Source organism: Periophthalmus magnuspinnatus, chromosome 16 (genome assembly GCF_009829125.3).
Source record: "Periophthalmus magnuspinnatus isolate fPerMag1 chromosome 16, fPerMag1.2.pri, whole genome shotgun sequence".
In the NCBI taxonomy this organism is placed as follows: Eukaryota; Metazoa; Chordata; class Actinopteri; order Gobiiformes; family Gobiidae; genus Periophthalmus; species Periophthalmus magnuspinnatus.
In genome coordinates, this window is record NC_047141.1 from 19,483,382 (window position 1) to 19,504,753 (window position 21,372).

Sequence of the window (21,372 nt, forward strand, 5' to 3'; positions counted from 1 at the left end):
GAAAACATAAACAACTTAATCATGTCCAATGTTTTTTGTATCTAAGAATAAATTGGCATTACAATTGTCATCAGTGAAAGCAATATCTCCTTGTTTAAACCACCATATTTGTTTTAGTTATGAACCATTCATTTCCTGCATTGGTTAATCTGCCTGTTCAGAAGTTGGTGGTTGGGTCAAGACCAGAAGGAGTCTAGGTTGACTATACCACTCCACCCTTCCCCTCTTATGTCACATATATTGTTGATGAGTGAAGAGGAAAATAATGATAAGATCTCTTGACTGTTTCTTTGAGAGAGCTGCGATGGATTTGGGTCCAAGTGACACAGGGAGTTATACTTTAGGACTGTGCCTGAGCAAACTACAGACACATTCAGATGGACCCTTGCTTTTGTCAGTGCTGCAGGCTTGTCAGAAGTGGGAAGTGCGGATTTGTGTTGTTCCTCGCTCTATGTATTCTGCGGTTGTAACTGTAAACGCGACTGGTCCATCGTGTGAACTGACTGTTTCAATGTGCCTTCCTTCTTGTGTTTTGAAACATACGCATACTTAAGTTTATATTCATGATATTTCACCGTGAGCACTTAATGTGTGGCTTTCATCCCCATCTGTGTCACTTTAGTTTCAGTTTGAACAGTGGAGGAGATGGGGCGTCACATGTCAGTTTTGTGGGTTCAGAAGCATGTGTCAAAACCTAATTTATGGGAACGGCATGCAAAGTAAGATGGTCTATGCAACCTTATAAACATACAGATGTTGTTGAGAGAAAACTTCATACAAAATTAGGTTGAGCTGGAATGATGCATAGACAGATGTGGGCCAAGAAGCCAAAAACTACACACGAAAAAGTCCACATGAAAAAGTCCATATAAAATGAAAGTATGCTGCAATTATGTTTAGACTTTGACAGGTAACACTTTATAATAAAATGTATGAAGAAAGACTTTTTGAACTTTATTAAGGTTTATTAATGTTTAGTTATTATCAAGAGTAACTACTTAACAATATTGTGCATATAAATCTGGTCTCCTTCAAGTGCTTATTTCTAGAGCTCTTGTAGATTTAATTTTCCATTCCATATGACCAAGTGTTTTCTTTAAGAGTGGCTCAAACCTGCTGGCCACTGACAGATTGATCTAACGCATAAGACATTGTGCTGCCTGTGTCGTCTTGGTTTGTGAGCTGGTCGGCGCTCCAGTGAATTGTGGCCTCTTTCCTGACATACCTGTGGCCTGAACTTCCAAACCTTTCCACAGACACACATAAGTTAATCTCCTCCGATCTGCACTGCCTTCTCCCTTCCACCATAAGCAGCCTCTTGCTTCCACTCCACTTTCCCAGTCGCTGATTCCAGGATGTGGGATCTGCCGCGTTCAAACAGCGTGTGATTATGTTATCCTCAATCACTGTTCATGGTGAGATTAGCAACTGGCAAAACAAATGTTGGACAACAAAGATTATCCAAGACATTTAAACCAGACTCCTAAAAAAGGGCTTTTCTGTGATTATAATGTCCTTGCTGACTGAGACATCAGTGAGCTGCAAAAACCACAAACTTGATTCATTTTTAATATTGTTATTATTGTCAGCATACTGTTAATTAGTAAGGCACATATAGAGTCACTCCAGTTCAGATCGGTTGGAGGAATAAGCTGTCCAGGCTTATAGCTCTTTTATATTTGCCAACTTGGCTTTCTCTTTCTGTCAGTGTTGTGTTCCATTCGGGCCAGAGTGCAGGGAGTGAATGGGACCACGTTAATGTGAATGTCAGTTTGCCATAAACACACCGAGTCTGTATATACTACAGATATATATGGTTAAGTTGTGAGGTTTGGTCTTATGTCGTGGTGTAGTTTAACTCAGTGGGAGGACTGACACAAAAAAATGCGAGATTAGATGGTTTTGCAAGTATGTTTTAAGTTTGTTCAGGTGGGTAAAGTTAGTAGCTGTTCCTGCAATGACAATCCCTGGGTGTAACAAGCTGGTTTTAGGGCTGTTTAGCTGCCATAGTAGCAGGTGAATCTTTAGGTTCCCAGTAACTTTTTGCAAGTGAACAAGCTGCAATTAACGTGATCGTCCAGGGTGTTGCTCATACCTATTAAGCCTCATCTAGTTCCTGTCCCACAACCCCTAAATGGAATAAGAGAAAGAACAATTGTTAGTTTTAGTTTCTTGGAAGTAGCCCATAGAAATAACTGTACATTGTTTTAATGTGTATGTTGCAATGTATCTCTTCTGAGCTATAATCAATGTCTTTTCATTGTAGACCTGTTTACTCTGAGTGATGGGAGACACCTTGTCATCAGCATTCAATTTAGCATTCACCTGGACAGACATCCTTGTAGATTATAGTATATGTTTGGCAGGGACAAAAAGTTGTGGTTAAGTCTCTTCTTGCTTGCTCTCTTACAAAAGACATGCACAAGTGATGTGTCCAATGACATTTGCTGACTGATCTTCACAGGATTCCAGACTGATGCCTGCACCAGGCCCACTTAGAGCTCACTTTTGTCTTGGTGAATCTGTTCAGAGAAACCTAATATGCGAATCCATAGCCAGTAATGCAGACTCTGTCTCTCTGGGTTTGTCCATTTAGATACACCCTGTGTATGAAGCATTGCGGTGGGTCGCTGTTCCCTGCATGATATTCTAGACTTGGCTTACATCAAGTCAAGCGTCTTTTATTCAGAGATCGGCTTTGCCCAAGGACATTTTCCTACAAGCAGGACCTGATGCATTCACTGAAAAATCACTTATTGGAGGGAAAAGTATTTTACTGGTGTCTTTGTGTTCACCAACATAAGGCTGGGTTTTAGCCAATGTGGTTTGGGTGCTTTTGTCAGCTGTATTATCATTCAAGAGGACATATCTGGCCAGATTTAACGCAATATTCACAATCAAAACCAATCAATAGTAGGACGCTGAGAGGATAACCAGAGTTTGTGTGAATGACAAATTGTTGAATTAGACATATTTACGACCCACTGATGTATCTATTATTGGTCATTGTTCTCATTGTGTGCTGTGATGACTACCAACAGTTAGGGCTGTCACATCGAGTTACCTCTATGCTTTGTGAGTGAAGCACATGCATTGTTTCACCAATATTATATCAATATTGACAATGGCACTTCAAGGTTTAGTTAAAATAAACTCACTGGTTTATTAGAGACTGTAGAAGCATGTAATAATACATACATATACACTCACTAAACAGTTAGAAGATGTTTCAATTTAAACTATGCCACAGCGGCATACAGAAAATGTCTTAACATTCTCATATGGTTCATGTTGAAATGATAAAAGTAAACATAGTTAACCCCTGAGGAGATGTTCCTTTCCAACTACAATGACATAATTTAAAAAGTTCATTTGTTTTGCCGACTTTATGCTCATTCTTCCTGTGTCTTCTCTTCTCTTGTAATTTTTTACAGCGAGCTATGGAGCGTATCCAATCTGTAAAGGCTGCTCGGTGTGCTCCAGAGACAACGGCTGTGTAAACTGCCAGCCCAAACTCTTCCTGTTCCTGCACCGTGAGAGGATGAGGCAGTATGGGGAGTGTCTGCAACACTGTCCAGCCGGGTACTATGGCATGAGGAGCCCAGACGTCAACATGTGCTCCAGTAAGTCACAGTTACATATTCATGTATTTATGCCTCAGACATCTCATGTGATTGTCCATGAAATTAAAATAATAATTCTCTTCAATAGCATGGATACACAATGGTTATTATTTAAATTTCACTGCAAAAGTCCCATGATCCTGACCCAGATCTGATGGGTACCAACTACTAATACTGCCCATATACCATTTGATTCATCAAATGCAGACACAAATTTCCTCACAGGAACAATACAGGATATTAATGTGCATTTCAACATTTTGTTTTCAGACAACAATTTCAATTTAAACCATTCGTGTTTGCCTTACAATTTTTGTATCTCAGAATATTTTAAAATCATTTCTTAACAAATTGATTCAATTCATCAGCTTTGTTGATTGCACAAAACCTGTCTCAAGTCTCATAATATTCAATTGAAGTCAAATTTACAGTGCTAAAAATACTGTAAAATCTGTTTTGTAAAAGAATATTTTGCAAAATTCTGCTGACACCCATGGCTTTCACCCTCTCAGCACCTCCCTCTTAGCACCTCATCATCCCCAGACACACATTCACGATCCATCAGCTCTGCCTCTTTCCCACAACACTTGATTTATTGTCAATTATCCAAAGCAGACACACATACTTCACAATTTGAACGGCTCGTCTGTTCACAGGTGGATGAAAAGCAGTTAAGGCTGTAGTCTTGTGTCTCCTGGGATTGTTTAACAGCTAGGGAGAGCCCTGGTTCTTATTTCTCCTTACACCTGCGTTACTAAACATCCCATCGTTATACGAGTGTTTCTGAAAGCATGAAATCCGGGAGGAAATTCAACCAAGATGCACAAAAAGACTAAAGCCAACCCAGCTCCAGAGATTTGTCTCCTCACATTAAGGCTGACATGTAAACCCAAGCCCTCTTTATCCATGCCATACTATATCATATGAATATGTACAGTGTTAGTATTAGAACATGAGGCGCACTTTGTAAAGTGTCTACTGGCCTTGAGGATTGAGACTCTCACTAGACAATGTAATTCCCTGGTACTTTTTTTTTTTTTACTTTAGGCTAGTGGGACATCCACTAAAAATCTGTAAATTCAACCCTGAGCACGCCATGCAGCTTGATGATTAGAATGTGTGTAATACATTTACTGTTAACTGGACTATTAACCTGATGCAGCAATTGTTGTGTTAGTCAAATTAAATATATGTTATATGTGAATGAGAAATTAATTAGTTATTTTGGACTAAGAAATAACATCAATATTGGGAAAAAAGTCTAATCAGTAAATTAATTATTTAAAAATACATAATAATGCTGCACTCTCATAATGTGAGTAAAACCAGCCCCTGTTTAGGTTTTAAGTTTATATCAAAAATAATAAAATGCAATACTATTATTTGAATTGTTCACAGGTTCAGCTTTAACATGGTACATGTGTTGCTAAAATTTTAGCTCTGCATCTATACACAAAATTCAGGAAATGTTGTTGCCAAGATAATTATTACATTATTTAGGGGCCCTAATGTTGATGTTGATTTAACTTATTAATTGTGTGTATAGTGCACAGAAGATGACATGAAAATACCCCTTAATGTTATGCATTAAACATATTTTGACCATAGATCCTGAATGAAAAAGACACATTGGTAAATTTACACAGAGCCTGAGGTGTTGGCCCAATGCTTCATATGAATACAGCTAAGAACTTGAACCCATGTAGTTCTCAGAGCCAAACTTCTGACAAAGAAACTCAAATCAAACCTCAGAGGAGCCCCTTCGAACCTTACGGCTGAACAGTGTGAACACAAAGAACAAGGGGAGGAAAAACATGCTTTGTGCTTACCCAATCACTATGAAAATGCATCCTCCGGATCTTTTGGATTATTCAAATGAAAAGCATGTTATTGGAAATCATTATTGTTGACGTCCATTTAGCAGGAAGCTCTTGCGTTGTAAGTAGATTTCAACACATGCAATTAATTTGTTGCTATCTGTAAATACAAAACTGTTTTAAAAAATTAAAATCTAATTTGAATGCACAGAGGAAGAGAGATTAGCAAAGCATGGAGCGGGCTGTACAATTATTCAAATTTTAATCAAGATATAGATTCCAATCATTTCGAATTTCTAATCATCAGTGATGTAATCTGCCTGTAAAAGCATGTGGTTTGGAGCAGGGTTCAGAAGGAATACATTTTTATTTTTTATTTTTATTAAATTGCAACAATTAAAGTATTTATTGTTTATATTAAGGAAACCAATTATTTGTTTTTATACATAAGTTCACCCTTGGTAGTTGCATGCAGTAAATTGTAGTACATCAGTATATCAGCTTTGCAACCATCTTGTTTTAAGGCCCATAGTTGGTGGAATTGGCTCTAGCTTTCTCTTTTAATGGGAACAAGTGGACAGAAAAGAATGACTCTAATTGACTTTAGTCAGAGCAACCCAAATTGTGACTTATTCAGGATTAAGTTGAGTATCCCCCAACAGAAACATATCTCCACAACAGAGGGCGATTCTGAAAAGCCACATTAATTTCACCCAATTTTTCCAACTGTAAGAAAATTGGAGGAGAAAGCCATCTTGTTCTATGACAAAGTCTTAAACTTTTCTTTGCTAACCACTGTTTCCCGCACTGGGCCACTTTTGACTGTAACCAGTGCTGATGTGTGGCCAGTTAATCTGAGTCCCTTACCGTACAAACTGCTCAAAGAACAACATCTTGTATTGTCACAAAGCATCACATCTCAGAGTGGGCCCAGCTTTGATGTGATCTTACTTTTCTAATCCAGTTTCCTATTTGACCCTTATTGGTCGCTGTGTGCTGCATGTCATTTCCGACTTACAAAAAGCTTTTCACTTGGATCCTAATTATCAGATCTGTCCGTACAGATTGACAACAGCAACTTATTGTTGTAGTAGTAGCTGTCTTGTGCTGCTGGCTGAGTCTGTGGCCTTACATCTCTGTTATCATGAGCTTTTTAAACACGGTCTCTGAAATCACTTCAAGAGCAGCTGCTTGTTATTACACTGGAGTTTGTCTGTGTGATCTTATCTCATTCAAGAATTTCTGAGGACTCCCCTGGTAAAAGAAAACAAGAGCAAGACAAGCAAACGGCTTATGCATTCAGCAGTCAACTTTGAAACAGCGTTTCTGTTTTGTTGTTTTGTGCACTGCTGCCTCAAAATATTTTTTTTTCAATAGTTGAAGCAGCCTAAAATACTTCCCTGCTAGCTCTGCTACCCAAAAAGCAAAGAAAACCAAACTGCCAAATTTTATATTTCTAAAGCACACAATATAAGCATAACAACATCCATGAAAACTCCAGTTGAAGGCTTTCTTCCTTCTGGATCAGACCCAAGCATTGCTAATAATGTACACTGTATAAAAATTTTAGCTATTATGCCAAAATTGCCAAATAACCAGTGGGACAACCCATACAGTTTTGAAGTTTCAAGAAGCTGCAATTGACTAAAATTTGTCCAGCCATTGACCCACAGGTCAGTGGGTAAAGTGAGAATTGAATAAATAAATCTTAGACAACAACTTTAAGCTCAATTTGTTCTTAATCCATTGTGCAACTGGCCGTTTCCTTGGTTGGTTTTACTATGAAGCAGTGGCACACATAATGAATTTTAAATTTAAGGCAGTGTTCTCTGAGGGGGTTTTCCCTGAGCTGCCGAGAAAATAACACTCTAATTTAGGCCAAAAACAATGGGAACTATACTTTTCCGAAACATAACGTAACTACTGGAATAACTGGAAGCCCATTTACAGCGTGACTCGAGCTGGATTCCAAAGAGGCCCTCCACACAACCCCTCTGTCTTTCCCAGGAGCTATTCAGTGACTGTAAGGGAGTAGAACTTTGCCCTATTGTTGCATAATGGTTTCCTGTCTATACATTATATACTTATTTCACTATTTTATGACAGCTGATGCTTGCATTTATACCCATAAACTTCTATATGCAACACAGTAGTCTTATCAGCCGCCCATAGAGGCCCCACACTACTGTCAGTGGGTGTCTAGTCTGTGGAAGATTTGTGGCAATAGTTACACAGAGCAGTGCTTCATGTAGGGCCAAATGTGTGTGAATGCAGCATAGGCATCTTCTCTCAAGTCACATTTTATAATAGCCTATAACATCCAGTACTGTGCAGAAGTCTTGTTGGGCTGTGGAGAACAATTGCATGTAACTGTAGTTTTAGTTTAGTCTTTAGTCTTTATTTGAAAGGATAATCTACATCATTTTGTTAATTAGAGAAAGCTGGTTTTGGTTTGAAACAGATTGGAAATTCAACTTTTACTTCAGGACTAAACGTCAATGGCTGTCTACACCTGAAATAGTTTAACTTTTTCATGTTAGAATACTGTATCTACCATTCCATCATATCACTACACAAGCAAGCTCCCCAGATGAAATAGCTACTTGCTAAAGCCTCTGTCTAAGTTGTCTTTAGGCAGCGCTATGTTGAGAGGGTCAGCATGAGAGCAGGGCAGTGTTCTCAAGCTTCTTCCCTCAGGGTGCATCACAGACCCCCCAGTGAGGCCCCCCTGTCCCAACAACATGACCAGCTAAGCCACATACCCAGCTGCCTTTACCCCTCTGAACCACATTCTTTATAACACATTGAAACCACTCACTGTTTGCCAACCGGTACGATCAAGGCACAAGATTACCAATATCCTGGAAGTTAAGGTTCTACATTACTGCTTTATGTGCCACCAGAGATTCCACTGTCAGAGGTCATTTCTGTGGCTTGCCAGCTCAAATTTACTTTTTACTGCTTTTCTCGTACTAAGGGAAATATGTTACTACGTCCCATTGTTGTATTTCTAGCAACTTTGTCACATCAAATTAGGCCTGGAAGTAAAAAATAAATTAGCTTCACCTTCCTCCAGGATCGTTTAGTTTTTAAAGAGCAACATGGGACCGTGCTTGGGTTTGAGTTGGATAGAAGCCACATGTTGTTGGCATCATGCAAACGGGGCACTGCAAGGAACTACCAGCCCATAGTTGGCAGCGCTGGTGACTTTCTCTCCTCTCTGTTTCTGGTTCATTCAAGCTCTCACATTTGCACTCTTGCGGGTATTTCCATTGCACACTTTAACCAACAAAAATGTCCAGTTGCTTTTGGCCTTTATACTTTTCAGTGGGACTTTTAATCATCGCAGCTTTAGTAACCGCACATTCAAATTTGCCACACAATACACTACCAAACCAAGCTGTCCGTTCCATGGTTCAGAACGTAAGGAGCAGGTTTTATTGTTCACATAATGCACAAATACAACATCGCTGTTGTCTGTAGCCAATGCTAAATAAAAGTGCAATTTCAAAATTGAAACTAAATAGAATCATATTTCATCAAATTCCATCATAATCCTGATTCCAGTTACCTTTATTTTTAAAGTATAGTATATAGCATACCCAAGTGTAAGTGGAAAGCCTGTCTGTTCGTGACCCAGGTTCTAAGTAGGAGATGTTTATGTGCACTCTGGACCAGGTAGGAATACCAAAGATCAGAGAATTTCCATGGAGTGAAGAGTTAGAGCGGGTGTGCTGACACTGCTGCCGTACCGTATCGGACCTGGCGGCCCGCTGATTGACAGGAACAAGCCCGGCCTTCACCTTGGCTGCGCTGGTGTGGAATAGGAGCATCCATGTGGAAAAACAGTATGGACAGCACTAGGGAAGAACATGGCAGCTGTGGCCCATGCCATGAACTCCTGCCATCTGCAGTTCCACATGACATGGCTGGGTGGCAGTGAGCACAGCCTTCTCCATGTCAGCCAAAGCGGGGGCCTCAGGAGCGGGTCAGAGCTGCTCTGCACTCAGCCTGGAGCCTAAGAATGGAAAAAAGAAGCCTTGTTTTCCTTCACACACTGCCAGGCCTTTTTATGACATGCGCAACATCAGACTCACTCTCCTGGTGCTCGGTATAGTGGTTCATCAACCTATATCCAACTTAGATAACACAGGAGTGGGTAGTCATGAGATTCACTGTATTGTCTGTGAAATATTTTGTGAGTGAGTTAATCTTCAGTAATAATAGTTTATATATATATATATATATATATATATATATATATATATATATATATATATATATATATATATATATATATATATATATATATATATATATGTGTGTGTGTGTATATATGTATGTATGTATCTGACCTTATAAATGTATCTGTCCTTATCTTGTTAGAACAATACCACACTTTTAAATTATTATGTTTTGTGTAATTACAACACTACTAAAGCAAAAACAACTATGGCAGATGAATACAAATGCATTTATATTTTGGGTTTTACCAAATATTTATCTGAATAATTTAATATCCATAGAACAAGACGGCACATATCATTTTGGTTCCATTCTGTCCGGTTCTGCTGTAATATTAATGTAAACATATGGACTGATTAGATATGGCACTGTCAGCTGAGGTTAAACCCAAGCTGACACGACGGTTTAAGTGTGTGTGATAAAACAGAAGCATTTTGCATCCAGACCACAGCGGAGGGAGCATCTCCTCTGCCAAAAATGCACCACGAGGTCAGAGTCAATGCCCAGTGACTCATCTCTCAACTTTACTTCACCAACAAAGTGGCAACAGTGATATGCCGACATCTTTGAATGTCTTAATACATTTTGAAACCAATCTTGTTTGATATTGCTCCAGAAGCTCAACCCTCACCCTTTTTTACTCGTGTTTGCTATGGACGTCACAGCTGGAGCTCAGACAGAGATAATGATGATAATGCGTCCAAGTTCCGGGAATGACAGGCTTTCAATGGGATCTGATGACCTCATTATTTCTCATTAGTCTCCGGAGGCACCTACATGAAGACTTTAAAGGTGGTCTAGAGGTTAATCCAGTCGGCAGAATGAACCCTCTTCCCTTGTTTGGTTGGAACGCTGCCTGTCCTCCTACTTGGCCTGACCAAGTACTGACAACATTCTGATAGCCTGCGGTGTTCGAGATAGCCTTTTGCTTGATAACTAAATAGATGGATACGTGTCTGTCATTGTGAGCCCTTACTAGCCACCCATTTTCACCGATGACCCTTGACCTCTTCGTTTTGCCTCCCTGCAGTTAAACTCCCACAGAGCCACATTGATATGGCATTCACCTCATCTGTCTTGCCATGACATTATTACTTATCTGCTATTTGCAAAACAAGATTTGCTGAAACATCTGCCATCACCTAACATGAAACTCATCCCCGAATGTCAGTCAGATACTACTGCTGCCAAATGCCAACTGTATTTAGTTCATACTGTACTTTATTTTCATATATACTGTCAATAACTCATTGCACAACAAGCCTGTGAGTACTGCCAGATGTGCTTGGCTTTTTCCTTTTTTCTTTCTCTTTTTTGAATGGAAGTTAAAAGTCCCACAGGTGATGACAGGCCTGGGAAGTGTGAAGGCTAAAACACAGTGTTATGCTTTCAAATTTGCTTAGTGATTTATTAGTTTGCCTACTATATCTGAGGATTGAGTTTCATCAAAAGGAATTTACAAGAAATCAATTATAGTCCTTAGTTCATGCATTCCACAAAAGTGGAAAACAAAACAAATAAGCTGAAGTCAACTATTACATGTTGGTCTCAAACTGTGGGACTAGTACCTTACCTGTCTTCTATCAATAGAATGATTTTTGTAACTTAACATCTATTTACAGAAGCTTATAAGTGACGAGAACTCTATCTCTAATCCCATCTGATTGGTATGTGCTTGTGTGTGTGTCCACAGTTTGTTTAGACTACTAAAGCATGAGACCCAAGTGAGTGGGCAGAGGCCATACTTCAGTGGGCAGGGACCCCCTTGTTTTGGAGGAATGTCGAGGAGGAGGCCTGCTGATGGTTAGCTGGAGATGGTGTAATTATAAGGGGTGTGATTGTGAGAACCTTCCCTTCCCTGCGCTCAACAAGGGTCATAGATAAAAGAGCAACCCTGAGCTTCTGTCACAATTACAAATGTGCCTGGCAAACTTTACGCACCTTGAAATACGTAGGACATTAATGCGTGGATGTTACAAGAATCTGTATAGGAAATGACAATAGCCTTAGTAATGTGAGACAGTAGCTGCAGGTCACATTGTGGAACGCTATTGGGAACTGCAGAGGAGTGTCATAAATTAGACAGCTCCGGGAGGTTCCTTCTAATCATGTGGGCTCGCGCGTCGCTCTCATTGGTGTGGTTGGTGTAATTTGGCCCTGGCTGACGTGCTATTTGCAGAGTAGGAGCTTGATGACACATTGCCTTTCTTTGCGAGTGGTGCTTTGTGTCATGTGTGGCAGCTGGGTGTGGCGTGGGAGGATGCAGTCCATGTGCTGTTGTGTTTACTGTTGGTCTAACTGTTTGTTTGTAACCTTAATTATTGTCACCCACTCCCCATCACCTCACTACTGAAACTGAATATCCAGTCTGTTTGAAGCGTCAGCCAAAATAACCTCAATCCACGTTGCGATTTCTGCTGTTATGGAAAGCAGTAGACATGGAGCAGTGAGGAATGATAAGATTTTGTTGGCACTATCCACACTCCTGGCGGGATGTACTCTTCCTGTTGCGGCAAATGATTAGTTAAAAACATATGCCCTATAACGTGTTGCATCCAGACAGGCAGAGCTAACTGCTGAAAGAGGTCAACATGAACTAATTCTTCTCTCATCTCTTTTTCACTTTGAGAACGTGAATCAGGGAATACGAACAAAACTGGCTGTCAGGTAAGAACAAGCTCTGTAAAACAGACTCCAGTCCCAGAGACAACCAGGCATTGACAGTTTTTTCTCTCTCTGTGGGAAAGACGGTATAATCCTTTCAAGAAGCCCATTCCACAAAGCCCTCAGCTCTCGATCAAGTCCAGATGAGAGGCCTGCACAGGGCCCAAGTGTCTCATGTATGTGTCTGTCTTCCTCCAGGGTGCAGGATAGAGAACTGCGAGTCCTGCTTCAGTAAAGACTTTTGCACCAAGTGTAAAGCTGGTTTTTACCTGCACAAAGCCCGCTGCTACGAAAAGTGCCCTGAGGGTTTCGCCCCACTCGAGGACACCATGGAGTGTGGAGGTAAGTCGAGCATTATTCTTTTACAGTCTGGACTTTAAAAGTCACTGAGTGTTAGATGTGTTATTCCATTTAGGGTTGCGCAGTTGATTGAATTTTAGATTTTAGTTTCAGTTGTTTCTAACTGTCAGTGATGTTTGGGCAATTTGGAGAATTTGATTTTTTGTGTGTGTGTGTGTGTGTTTAATGGCAATGATTAAAAGTAGGTATTTTTTATGTTCATGAAATTAATATAATAATAATTGTCATTGATCAATATAAGGCAAAATATTGTGATTATCTTTTTGTTATATCACCTTAGTCCATATTTCATATTCAAATTAATATGTGAATTAATATCTATGGTTTAGCTATTTTTCCTTTGCATCCTATCCCAACTAGCTCCTTCATAAATCAGGAATAGCATGTCGCCCATGCCCAGGTGATATTTGAACTCCTAACCTTAGGAGACAACTGCTTTACCTCCTGTTGAAATGTCCATACAAATGTTGAGGGTTTTTTTAATGCAAAGGTAAGGGAATTTAGAACTGCTATTAAAAGGAGAGGCCACACACTAAGAGGTTACAGAATGCTAATAAAGTTCCTTCACTCTGTATAAAAGCTTGACCCTGTTTTTTCTTCCTCTGAAAGGTTTTACTTTTGTCTCTGTGCAGAGGGCTGTGAGGTGGGCCAGTGGAGCGAGTGGGGAACGTGCACCAGGAGAAACAAAACGTGCGGGTACAAATGGGGTCTGGAGACACGGACACGGCACATTGTAAAGAAACCTCCCAAGGACACGATACCCTGTCCCACCATCGCCGAGTCCCGGATTTGCAAAATGGCCATGCGGCACTGCAGAAGAGGTAAATGTTCCCACAGCACTTTACTATGTGACAGAGAAGGATGTCATTCTCAACTCCCTCCACTCTCACTCTCAAGTTTACACTGCCGCGGTGCATATTAAAGAAAACAGCCTGGTCGTCCCACAGGGGAACTCTTTCCACCTGTCTAAAGTAACTCATGTACCTTACACTCAGCCCTTTTTTCTTCATGTCTGTGTTTTTGAGGTGCACCGCTGCGTTTCAGAGCATGAAATATCTGTATTTTTCCACCGTGGCCTTGTTCTAGCCAGTTTCTTTTCTGGGCTATATTTTTCCTCATCTCACTTCCTGTTCTCAGTGGAATTCTTCAGGTTTCCTCAATGGGCATTTGTGTTTTCTTCTGTCACTTTGAGAGATTTTTCTTTTTTTGCGCATGTCTCAAATCAGGCTACTACAAGAGAAGTTAAATACGCAGCCTCTTTCATTGTTGACATCGCTAACTATTTTTTACATAAACCATTCTCCCCAGTCAGTACAAACACAGCATTTGGAGAGCGGGCTTCAGCCCTTTTTGCAGTGCTTTTAAAATAAATATTGTCTCTGTTAATGCATTTTCATGTCTCTCATAAACTTTGGATTAGGATAGACAGAGTGTAAATATTTAATTTACCTAATAAGGAAGCAATTACAGTGGCACATATCATTCAGCCTGTTAAAAAATACAACATTGTTTAGCAGAAAGAGGAATCCAACTCCCTAACTTTCTTTCCATTTTTGGCCTGAAGTGTTGAGTTGGAAGATTGCTGAGAGAAGTGGTGAAAGAGTAAATAAACTTGAAATAAACTCAGATAGTTTCTCATATTACAGTGCTACTGAGGCACTTAGTGCTGCCTGGGCTGGAAACTGTGATTGTATGGCACATTTAGTTCCTTGAAACTCCCCCTCTCCAACCCCCACGTGTCCTATTTATGACTTTGACTTTTATGACTTTCTTTAATTAAAATTTGGCTTGTTGTGCATGGTAACTGTCAGCAATTATCTTAAGCATCAACCCACCGATGGGATTTGGAGAAATTGACCACATAACAGGAACATTTCCCTCATTGCCTTAGAAACCAAAGGTAGACTCCCCTTGTCAATCTATATTAAAACTACAGTTCCCCGGTGATGTGGCTGAATTACTTTAAACTATAGAATATTTCCCTATGTCATAATGTTTTGTACTGTGGCCTCAGTCCTGTAAAACTGCATATCTAGGACTCTCTGGGCTCATGAACTTCTGTGGTGGCCCATTTAAAACAAGGTACATTTTAGACTGGGCATGTGTTGTTAATACCCCACCACTGAACTGCTTTCAAAATTCTGTGCTTGGCCAAAGCCTGTGAAATGCAACACTCCTCAGTTCAAATAAATACACTGTAGAAGTGTATGCTAGAGCTTAAGTTAATTGGGACAGTAGCCAGAAAGCTAAGGAGTAATGCTTTTGCTTAGTAAGTTGTGGCGTAGAGCTAAACCAGGAGAAGGAAAGTAGATCCACACACCAGTTGTTTGAAGCTCCAATTTTTTATTTTCAGTTACACCACATGTAATGAAAATATAAATTGGGAGCTTCAAAGAACTGCTGTGTGGATCTGCTCTCTTTCTCAATTTTTTTTTAGTTTTTGGACCAAGTAAACAACAACAGTCATGTGTGTCTCTGTCTACATATAGAAGTTAAAACAAATAACAGTAAAACATTATTACTTAATGGTGAATAAGCCCACGAGAGCAGAGATCACAAAGAGGGATAGAACCTTTTAAAAGCTATAATATGTAACAAAGAAAAAACCCTGGTTAGGCTTACATTACATTTACACAAGATAAATGACATTGGTAAATAAAAATATTATTAAGTCATACACAGAAAATAGCCAGGAAGTGAAATAAAAACTAGAATCAGCTGGTATAAAAAATATGAGTATCATATATACGAATATACATGTATTTATATAGGATGAAATAGATTTTTACTCACAGTTATACTTTGAATGTTGAGGCATAAATAGTCCAGAATTACATGTAATGATCTCTTGTGGGAACTTAAGCCAGTTTGAAATGTCCATTTTTCCCAGTCTTTCTCAGTGGACACCAGACACCGTTTGTTTGATATGTGGATTATTTAACTGCAGACCATAAAGATGCCGTGGATTAAATGTAGACAGGAAATAAGAGGAAGCAGCATGTAGGTACACACTATTTATGGTACATGCTTATCTGATCACAGTGGCTTGCATTTCTATATTTCACGTCATCAACAGATCCTTTTCTCGAAGCTTATCTGAGACACACAAGGACGCTGTTCCCCTGTGTCTGTCACTCATTTAATCCCTCAATAAAACGTACACGATCCGCGGAAGAAAAGCCGAGATCACGTCAAGACTCAATGTAAAAACCGCTATGAGCCAGTGGTGGGTGCAAGCTCTCATCCTGTGTAAATATCCATTTCAGTAGTGCAGTAAAAATTGAATTCTCTACCGTTTAGACGCTCTCTATATATATTATATATTCCATATCTAAAAGTGTATGTATTTATGAAGTTATTTCCCAATAGGAGTTAAGTCTAGACACCCTTCTATCGAGTTTCAAGATAGAACGAGTGCCTCAGAAGTGTTTTTTGTCCTTACTACTACATTCTTTCTGTTTTCAGTGTATTAAAGTCCACATCATTTACCTTAAAATTACCTTCAAAACATGTGTTTTAGGCACAAGCATTTAACAGAAAGTGTGATTGTCTGACTTTTGATTTAAAGATATAACAGAATTATAGCTGCTTTGTTAGGCTCTTGTGCCAAGTATTTGCATTGTACCCTGGAAGAAGTAGAGAGCTATTTTATGAACTGGATCCCTGGAGTGCTATATGAACACTATAGAGACTCTATTAAGAGCCACTCTATCTCTATCAGCACTGGCAGACCCTCCTTTTGTTATGGGAGCTTAACCCATGGTGAGGGAGGAAATAATATAGCTCTACTTTAGTATTGATCCTTATAAACTTCCCATAGAGATTACCTTGAACATGTTATCATCCAATTCCCTGGTTTATGAACTGATATTTAACAATGCTTTGAAATCTTAATTGGCCAGAATTCACATTCACATTAAAATTTTTCATGTGTTCTGGATGTGTACTGGATGATGAAAATGGTAGTGATATGTGATACTTTTTTTTTTTTCAAATAAGTGAGGTTACGTACAGTTAATTGTTGTTTTCAGTTCTTTTGCTTTAGTCAGGCAATTCACTACTTTTTTTTTTTTTTTTTACTTTGACAAATTCACAGCGTAGTTATATTTTGATTTTGTTGCCTAATTACTAATAACAGCTGCTGATTTTTGTGTGTGTAAACAACTTGTTAATGCTCTTGATTTTCCCACTCTGATTGTAATCCCTGATTCCAATTTGAGCGGGGGTAAAGTCCAACACAAACACGCCAGCAGCTTTAGCTAATGTCCGACAGTTTCACAAATCGGCTTTGAGATTCTCAGACAGAGTCATTTTGCCTGTTTTCTGGGTAAGAAGGGCAGTCGCAGTGTATGCATATTCCAAACTTAACCCGAACTAACACGAGAAGTATCAAGTGAAGTTATGGAACAGTAAAAAATTTATAGCCGCACAATTTTGGACCTGATAACAGAAATGTAACAGGCCCTGCTTTTTACTGAATATTGCGGTTCAATTTACACTCAAAATGCTTCTGCTGATCTCATGGAAAGAGAAAACATAAGTGAAAGAACATATAGTGATTATATCTGGACAGTGTACCTGTATTTGAGTAGCTGCAGGCCTTTATGGGAGTATTGATCTCTTTTGTGTAACCCTAGAAACCTCCTCTGGTGCAGGACTCAGCTCAGGCCAACATCCATCCCATCAGTCACAAGAGTGTGCTCGGATCCAGCTATCTCCAACACCACAAAGATGTCAAAAACATCTCAGGATTTTTGTATTTGCACTGTAACTGACCACCAGACTTTTTAACTATAAGGCTTAGTTCCTTCCTCTGTTTAAAAACTTGAGTAAACCCAGGTCTGTTCCACTGTTTGTACAAAGAGGAATTAAGTTCTGTTGATTGCAGGTAGGAAAAAAATGCTAAGCCAACAACAAATAATTACATTCAGTTACATTACATTCAGTTCTATGATGATGATGGACCCTAAGTATTGATACAAAGATTTGATTGTTTACTATTCTGAAAAATATACAATTTGATATCAATGAATAGTTTATTTGTGAGATATGCAGTACTTATTTTTGTTAACAAGATGTTACCTCTCGACTAAACTAAGATATTTGAGTTATGTTCTTCTGACAGTTTTTCTGATTTTCCTGCTAGATTTTTTTGAGTAGACTGTAACTGGCCACCAAATTGAATAAGTATAAGGCTTAGTCCGATCCCCTGCCCTCCAGAATAAATACATCCTGCTGTACAATATTCAGGATTCAACCAACTCAGCTTGCTTTCCCACCTCATTCTTCTTCCTGTGTCACATCTATAGGCCATGCAAGGTTTCAGTCTGAATTTACAGCCAGTGGACATGACAGGGAGGAAGCCTGTTGTTTAATGTAGCCCAAAGCACCTGCAGTCTGGAGCTGAGGGCCAAACTGAACTCAGATCTGCCCGGATCAGTGAGCATCCACCCTGGATTTGGTTGGCTGGTGGGACTTGCGCCAGGCTGTGTCTGAGACCTGCTGCTCCACCACTGTCTGCAAACCATCTGCTCAAGAGCCTCTGCTTCTGTAGGGTGCTAGTGAGTAGGGGAAATTAGCCCAACACTTAATGGGACAATTCAATATGTCTTGTGCCCTACATGTGAACTGGATCTGACCATCCAATCCATGGGTTTCAGCGTGATGAAAAATCAACAATGTGGCCCTAACTATTATGAAAAGTACCCGAATCGATGGTTTTAAACAGGGAGCTAGAAGCCATGTCAGTGTCATACAAGACCTGACTGCCACTATTACTTTTCAACATGTGTATTAAATAGCTGCAGAACAGTTTGAGGCTTTTAAATTGTATTTTAACTGTTAAAAGTGACTTAAGATGTTTCCTAAGAGACACTGAATTGACAGTGTCCTTCCTTACACGTATGTCTATGCCTAAACATCTTGCATAAAGCGAGATTTGTTTCTGTCTCTCTCTTTATTGTATGCTTTCAACTGAGCAATGAAGTTTTCTTGACTAACTAAAGGTTCCATTTGTTCTAGTCAAACAACAATCTAACGCAGCACAAGAGTGACCAGGCCTCTGTTCCTTAATGTATTTATCTCATTATTCCAATTAATGCTCCCATGAAGCACTTTGAGAGAAGACTGGGCTTTTGGATGGCTATGAGCTGCAGTGTAATGACAGGTGGTGATTAACAGTGATCTCTGGCCTGGCTAATATCATGGACAATCCGGATCATTTCTTCCCTGCCAGCGGGAGCCAGAAAAAGAGTGTTTTCCCAGGACAGGAGGAGAGCACTAATTGGCAGCCGCCCTGTCATTGTGATTACGCCTGTGCACTCTGCAGCCTGTTGTGACTGGGGGAGCGCAGCTTAATCTTCATTTAATAAGCCTTCTCCATAGGGGCCGACACTGAGGCTGCTGAGAAGGCCCCAGAAAGCCTTTGGGTGGTAGTGGTTCTCAAACTGTGGCACGGACACTACTGGTGGTTCATTGACTTTTTGGAGTTCTGATTTAGAGCAGTTCAGAGCTAATGAAGTCCAATTTCAGTCCTGTTCTGGTGAGGATGAAGTTTGAAGCTATGGTTGAATCCTATCTGTTTTGGTTTGAACAGATCAGTTCATTAATCCTTGCATAGCCCTGTTTTACTTCTGAATTGGGCCTTGAGTTCTCATTTACACCTGGTTTAGTTTTTGTCATATTTTTATTTTGGTAGGTTTACTCATTCTCATTGGTTCCTATTTGTTCCCTATTTTTTCAACATATTAGTCATTATTAGTACTTATATTTTCTTTATATTATAGTGTTATCCATTGGTTTTGAGCTGTGTCAGTTTATATCCAGGCTTTATAGTACATAAAAAAGATTCATTATGGCCACATGTGGACCCTTCCATTACTAAAATGTTATCAAAAGACCTAAGGGCTGTTTTTCCAGTTTGATTTGCAGAACCATTGGACGGGTGATTGACTCGCCTGTGTACAAGCCAGCAAACTTCAATAATTTAAAGTTTTGCAACTGTGACGATGTCTTTTCTCATGCTACACAAAGCTGAGCAACTATAAAGTGCAAATGGTGATGTCCTGGAGTCTTGCACTTAGCTGTAATGAATAGGAATATAGACGAATAGGAAAGACACATCAACCTGTCACTGACTTGGCCCAGACACCGACAGCTGAGTGCCAGTGGTAGTTATGGTCACTGCTGTGGTCATAGTAACAAATTAACACACGTTCTGTTTTGGCCATTGGAGATTTTTTACCCAACGATAAAGTGTCTTTTTCCTATCACTACATTTATGTTTCATAAATTCTACTAACCAGACAGAAATTTGTTATCTATAGACTCAGATCAGGAAGTTCAGCACAGTTTTATACTGATGCTCATCAGACATTTGTTATGTTGTGTTTGTTTTTCGCAGTTCAGAAGTGTTAAATCTTCTTGTCTTTTGTCCTGGTTTAGTATTGATCTTTTTTCCTTGGTTTAAATATCCCTCTGTTTCAAGTTTCAATGAAATTAAAATATTCTATCTTTTGTATAGGCCAACAATCCTCAAAAACTCATTAAAATCAACTTATAAAAGTTATGTCGCAGAAACCGATGAATATCCAGTTTAGGTCTGATTTAGAGGTGTTTACACTTTATGTAGACCTGCTTTAGGGCTTTCCTATCTTCACTTGTATGTCTACTCCAAAACTGAAGAAAATCGATTATCTCTCGCTCCAGTCAGTATAAACAGTCAACACTTGCTTTATGCTTATGTTCTCATGCACAACTTTGCGAGTGTTTTTTGGCACTGCTAAAGTAGTAATTCTTCTGTGATACTAGTAAGTCATTACCAGCACTGTTAGTTTGTTTGCCCTGTGTACATTCCTTATTGAGGGTTTAGGGGCAGTTGGGTTTGTCTTATTAAATTCCCACTAAGTGCCCCTACATTCTGACCAAAATAAACATGACTGCTGTCATTTTGTCAGCAACTGTCTTCAGAGAGTAATATTTGAAACACCCCCCTGATCCTGCTGGCTTTTATATGGAGAATCCATCGTCATACCACAGGCATGAGCCATAAACATGTGGAGGCCTTTCAAAGACCAGGGGGGTGGAGGTTTGGGTAGAGGAAGGTGACCGAGGAGGGGTCAGCGCTGCTCACTGGGGCTCCATTCTCCATATTATTATTGTCATCTGGTCTGATCCAGGCAGGACCAAACCAAAGAGGCTCTTTCACACTCTCTGCTCCAACTGCATTTTACTGAAGACCTGTCGACATGCTTGTTTAACTTTCTTGGCAAGTGTATGCAGTAATAAAACCTTAAAAGTTTTGTATGTAACCCAGATAATATCTTCAGGGTGCAATATGGCAGATTATCACTCTTGTCTCACTTACAAGATAGTGGGTTTGATTGCTGAACCAGCTCAGCTCAGTCATCTGGTCAAGGATGTGTATCCTGCTTGTGTTTCTATAATCACTCAACAGTGGTTCTTTTTAATTAGTGTGATTACTGACTGATCGACACATCCAAAGGAAGTCAGAATCTTGCTTATAACAAAGGGAATAAAGTCAAATGTGATATCTGAGAATTATATGTACAGAGATGTACGTAGCTGACTCTAATCTCTCGTAACTTCTGGTCCAGTCATCAATAATCCTACTCCTCTACACTGGGTGAGCAAGAGGAAACCTG

At 39.6% G+C, this 21,372-nt stretch overlaps 1 protein-coding gene across 1 annotated transcript in view; it reads left to right on the forward strand.

Annotated features, from left to right (window-relative positions):
• The window catches only part of rspo2 (R-spondin 2), a 53,080-nt gene that overhangs the window by 15,553 nt on the left and 16,155 nt on the right, over positions 1-21,372 (forward strand). The window contains exons 3-5 of the mRNA XM_033981733.2: positions 3,435-3,623; positions 12,548-12,691; positions 13,342-13,530. Coding sequence (XP_033837624.1) covers positions 3,435-3,623; positions 12,548-12,691; positions 13,342-13,530 — 522 coding nt within the window. The remainder of the gene's footprint in view (positions 1-3,434; positions 3,624-12,547; positions 12,692-13,341; positions 13,531-21,372) is intronic.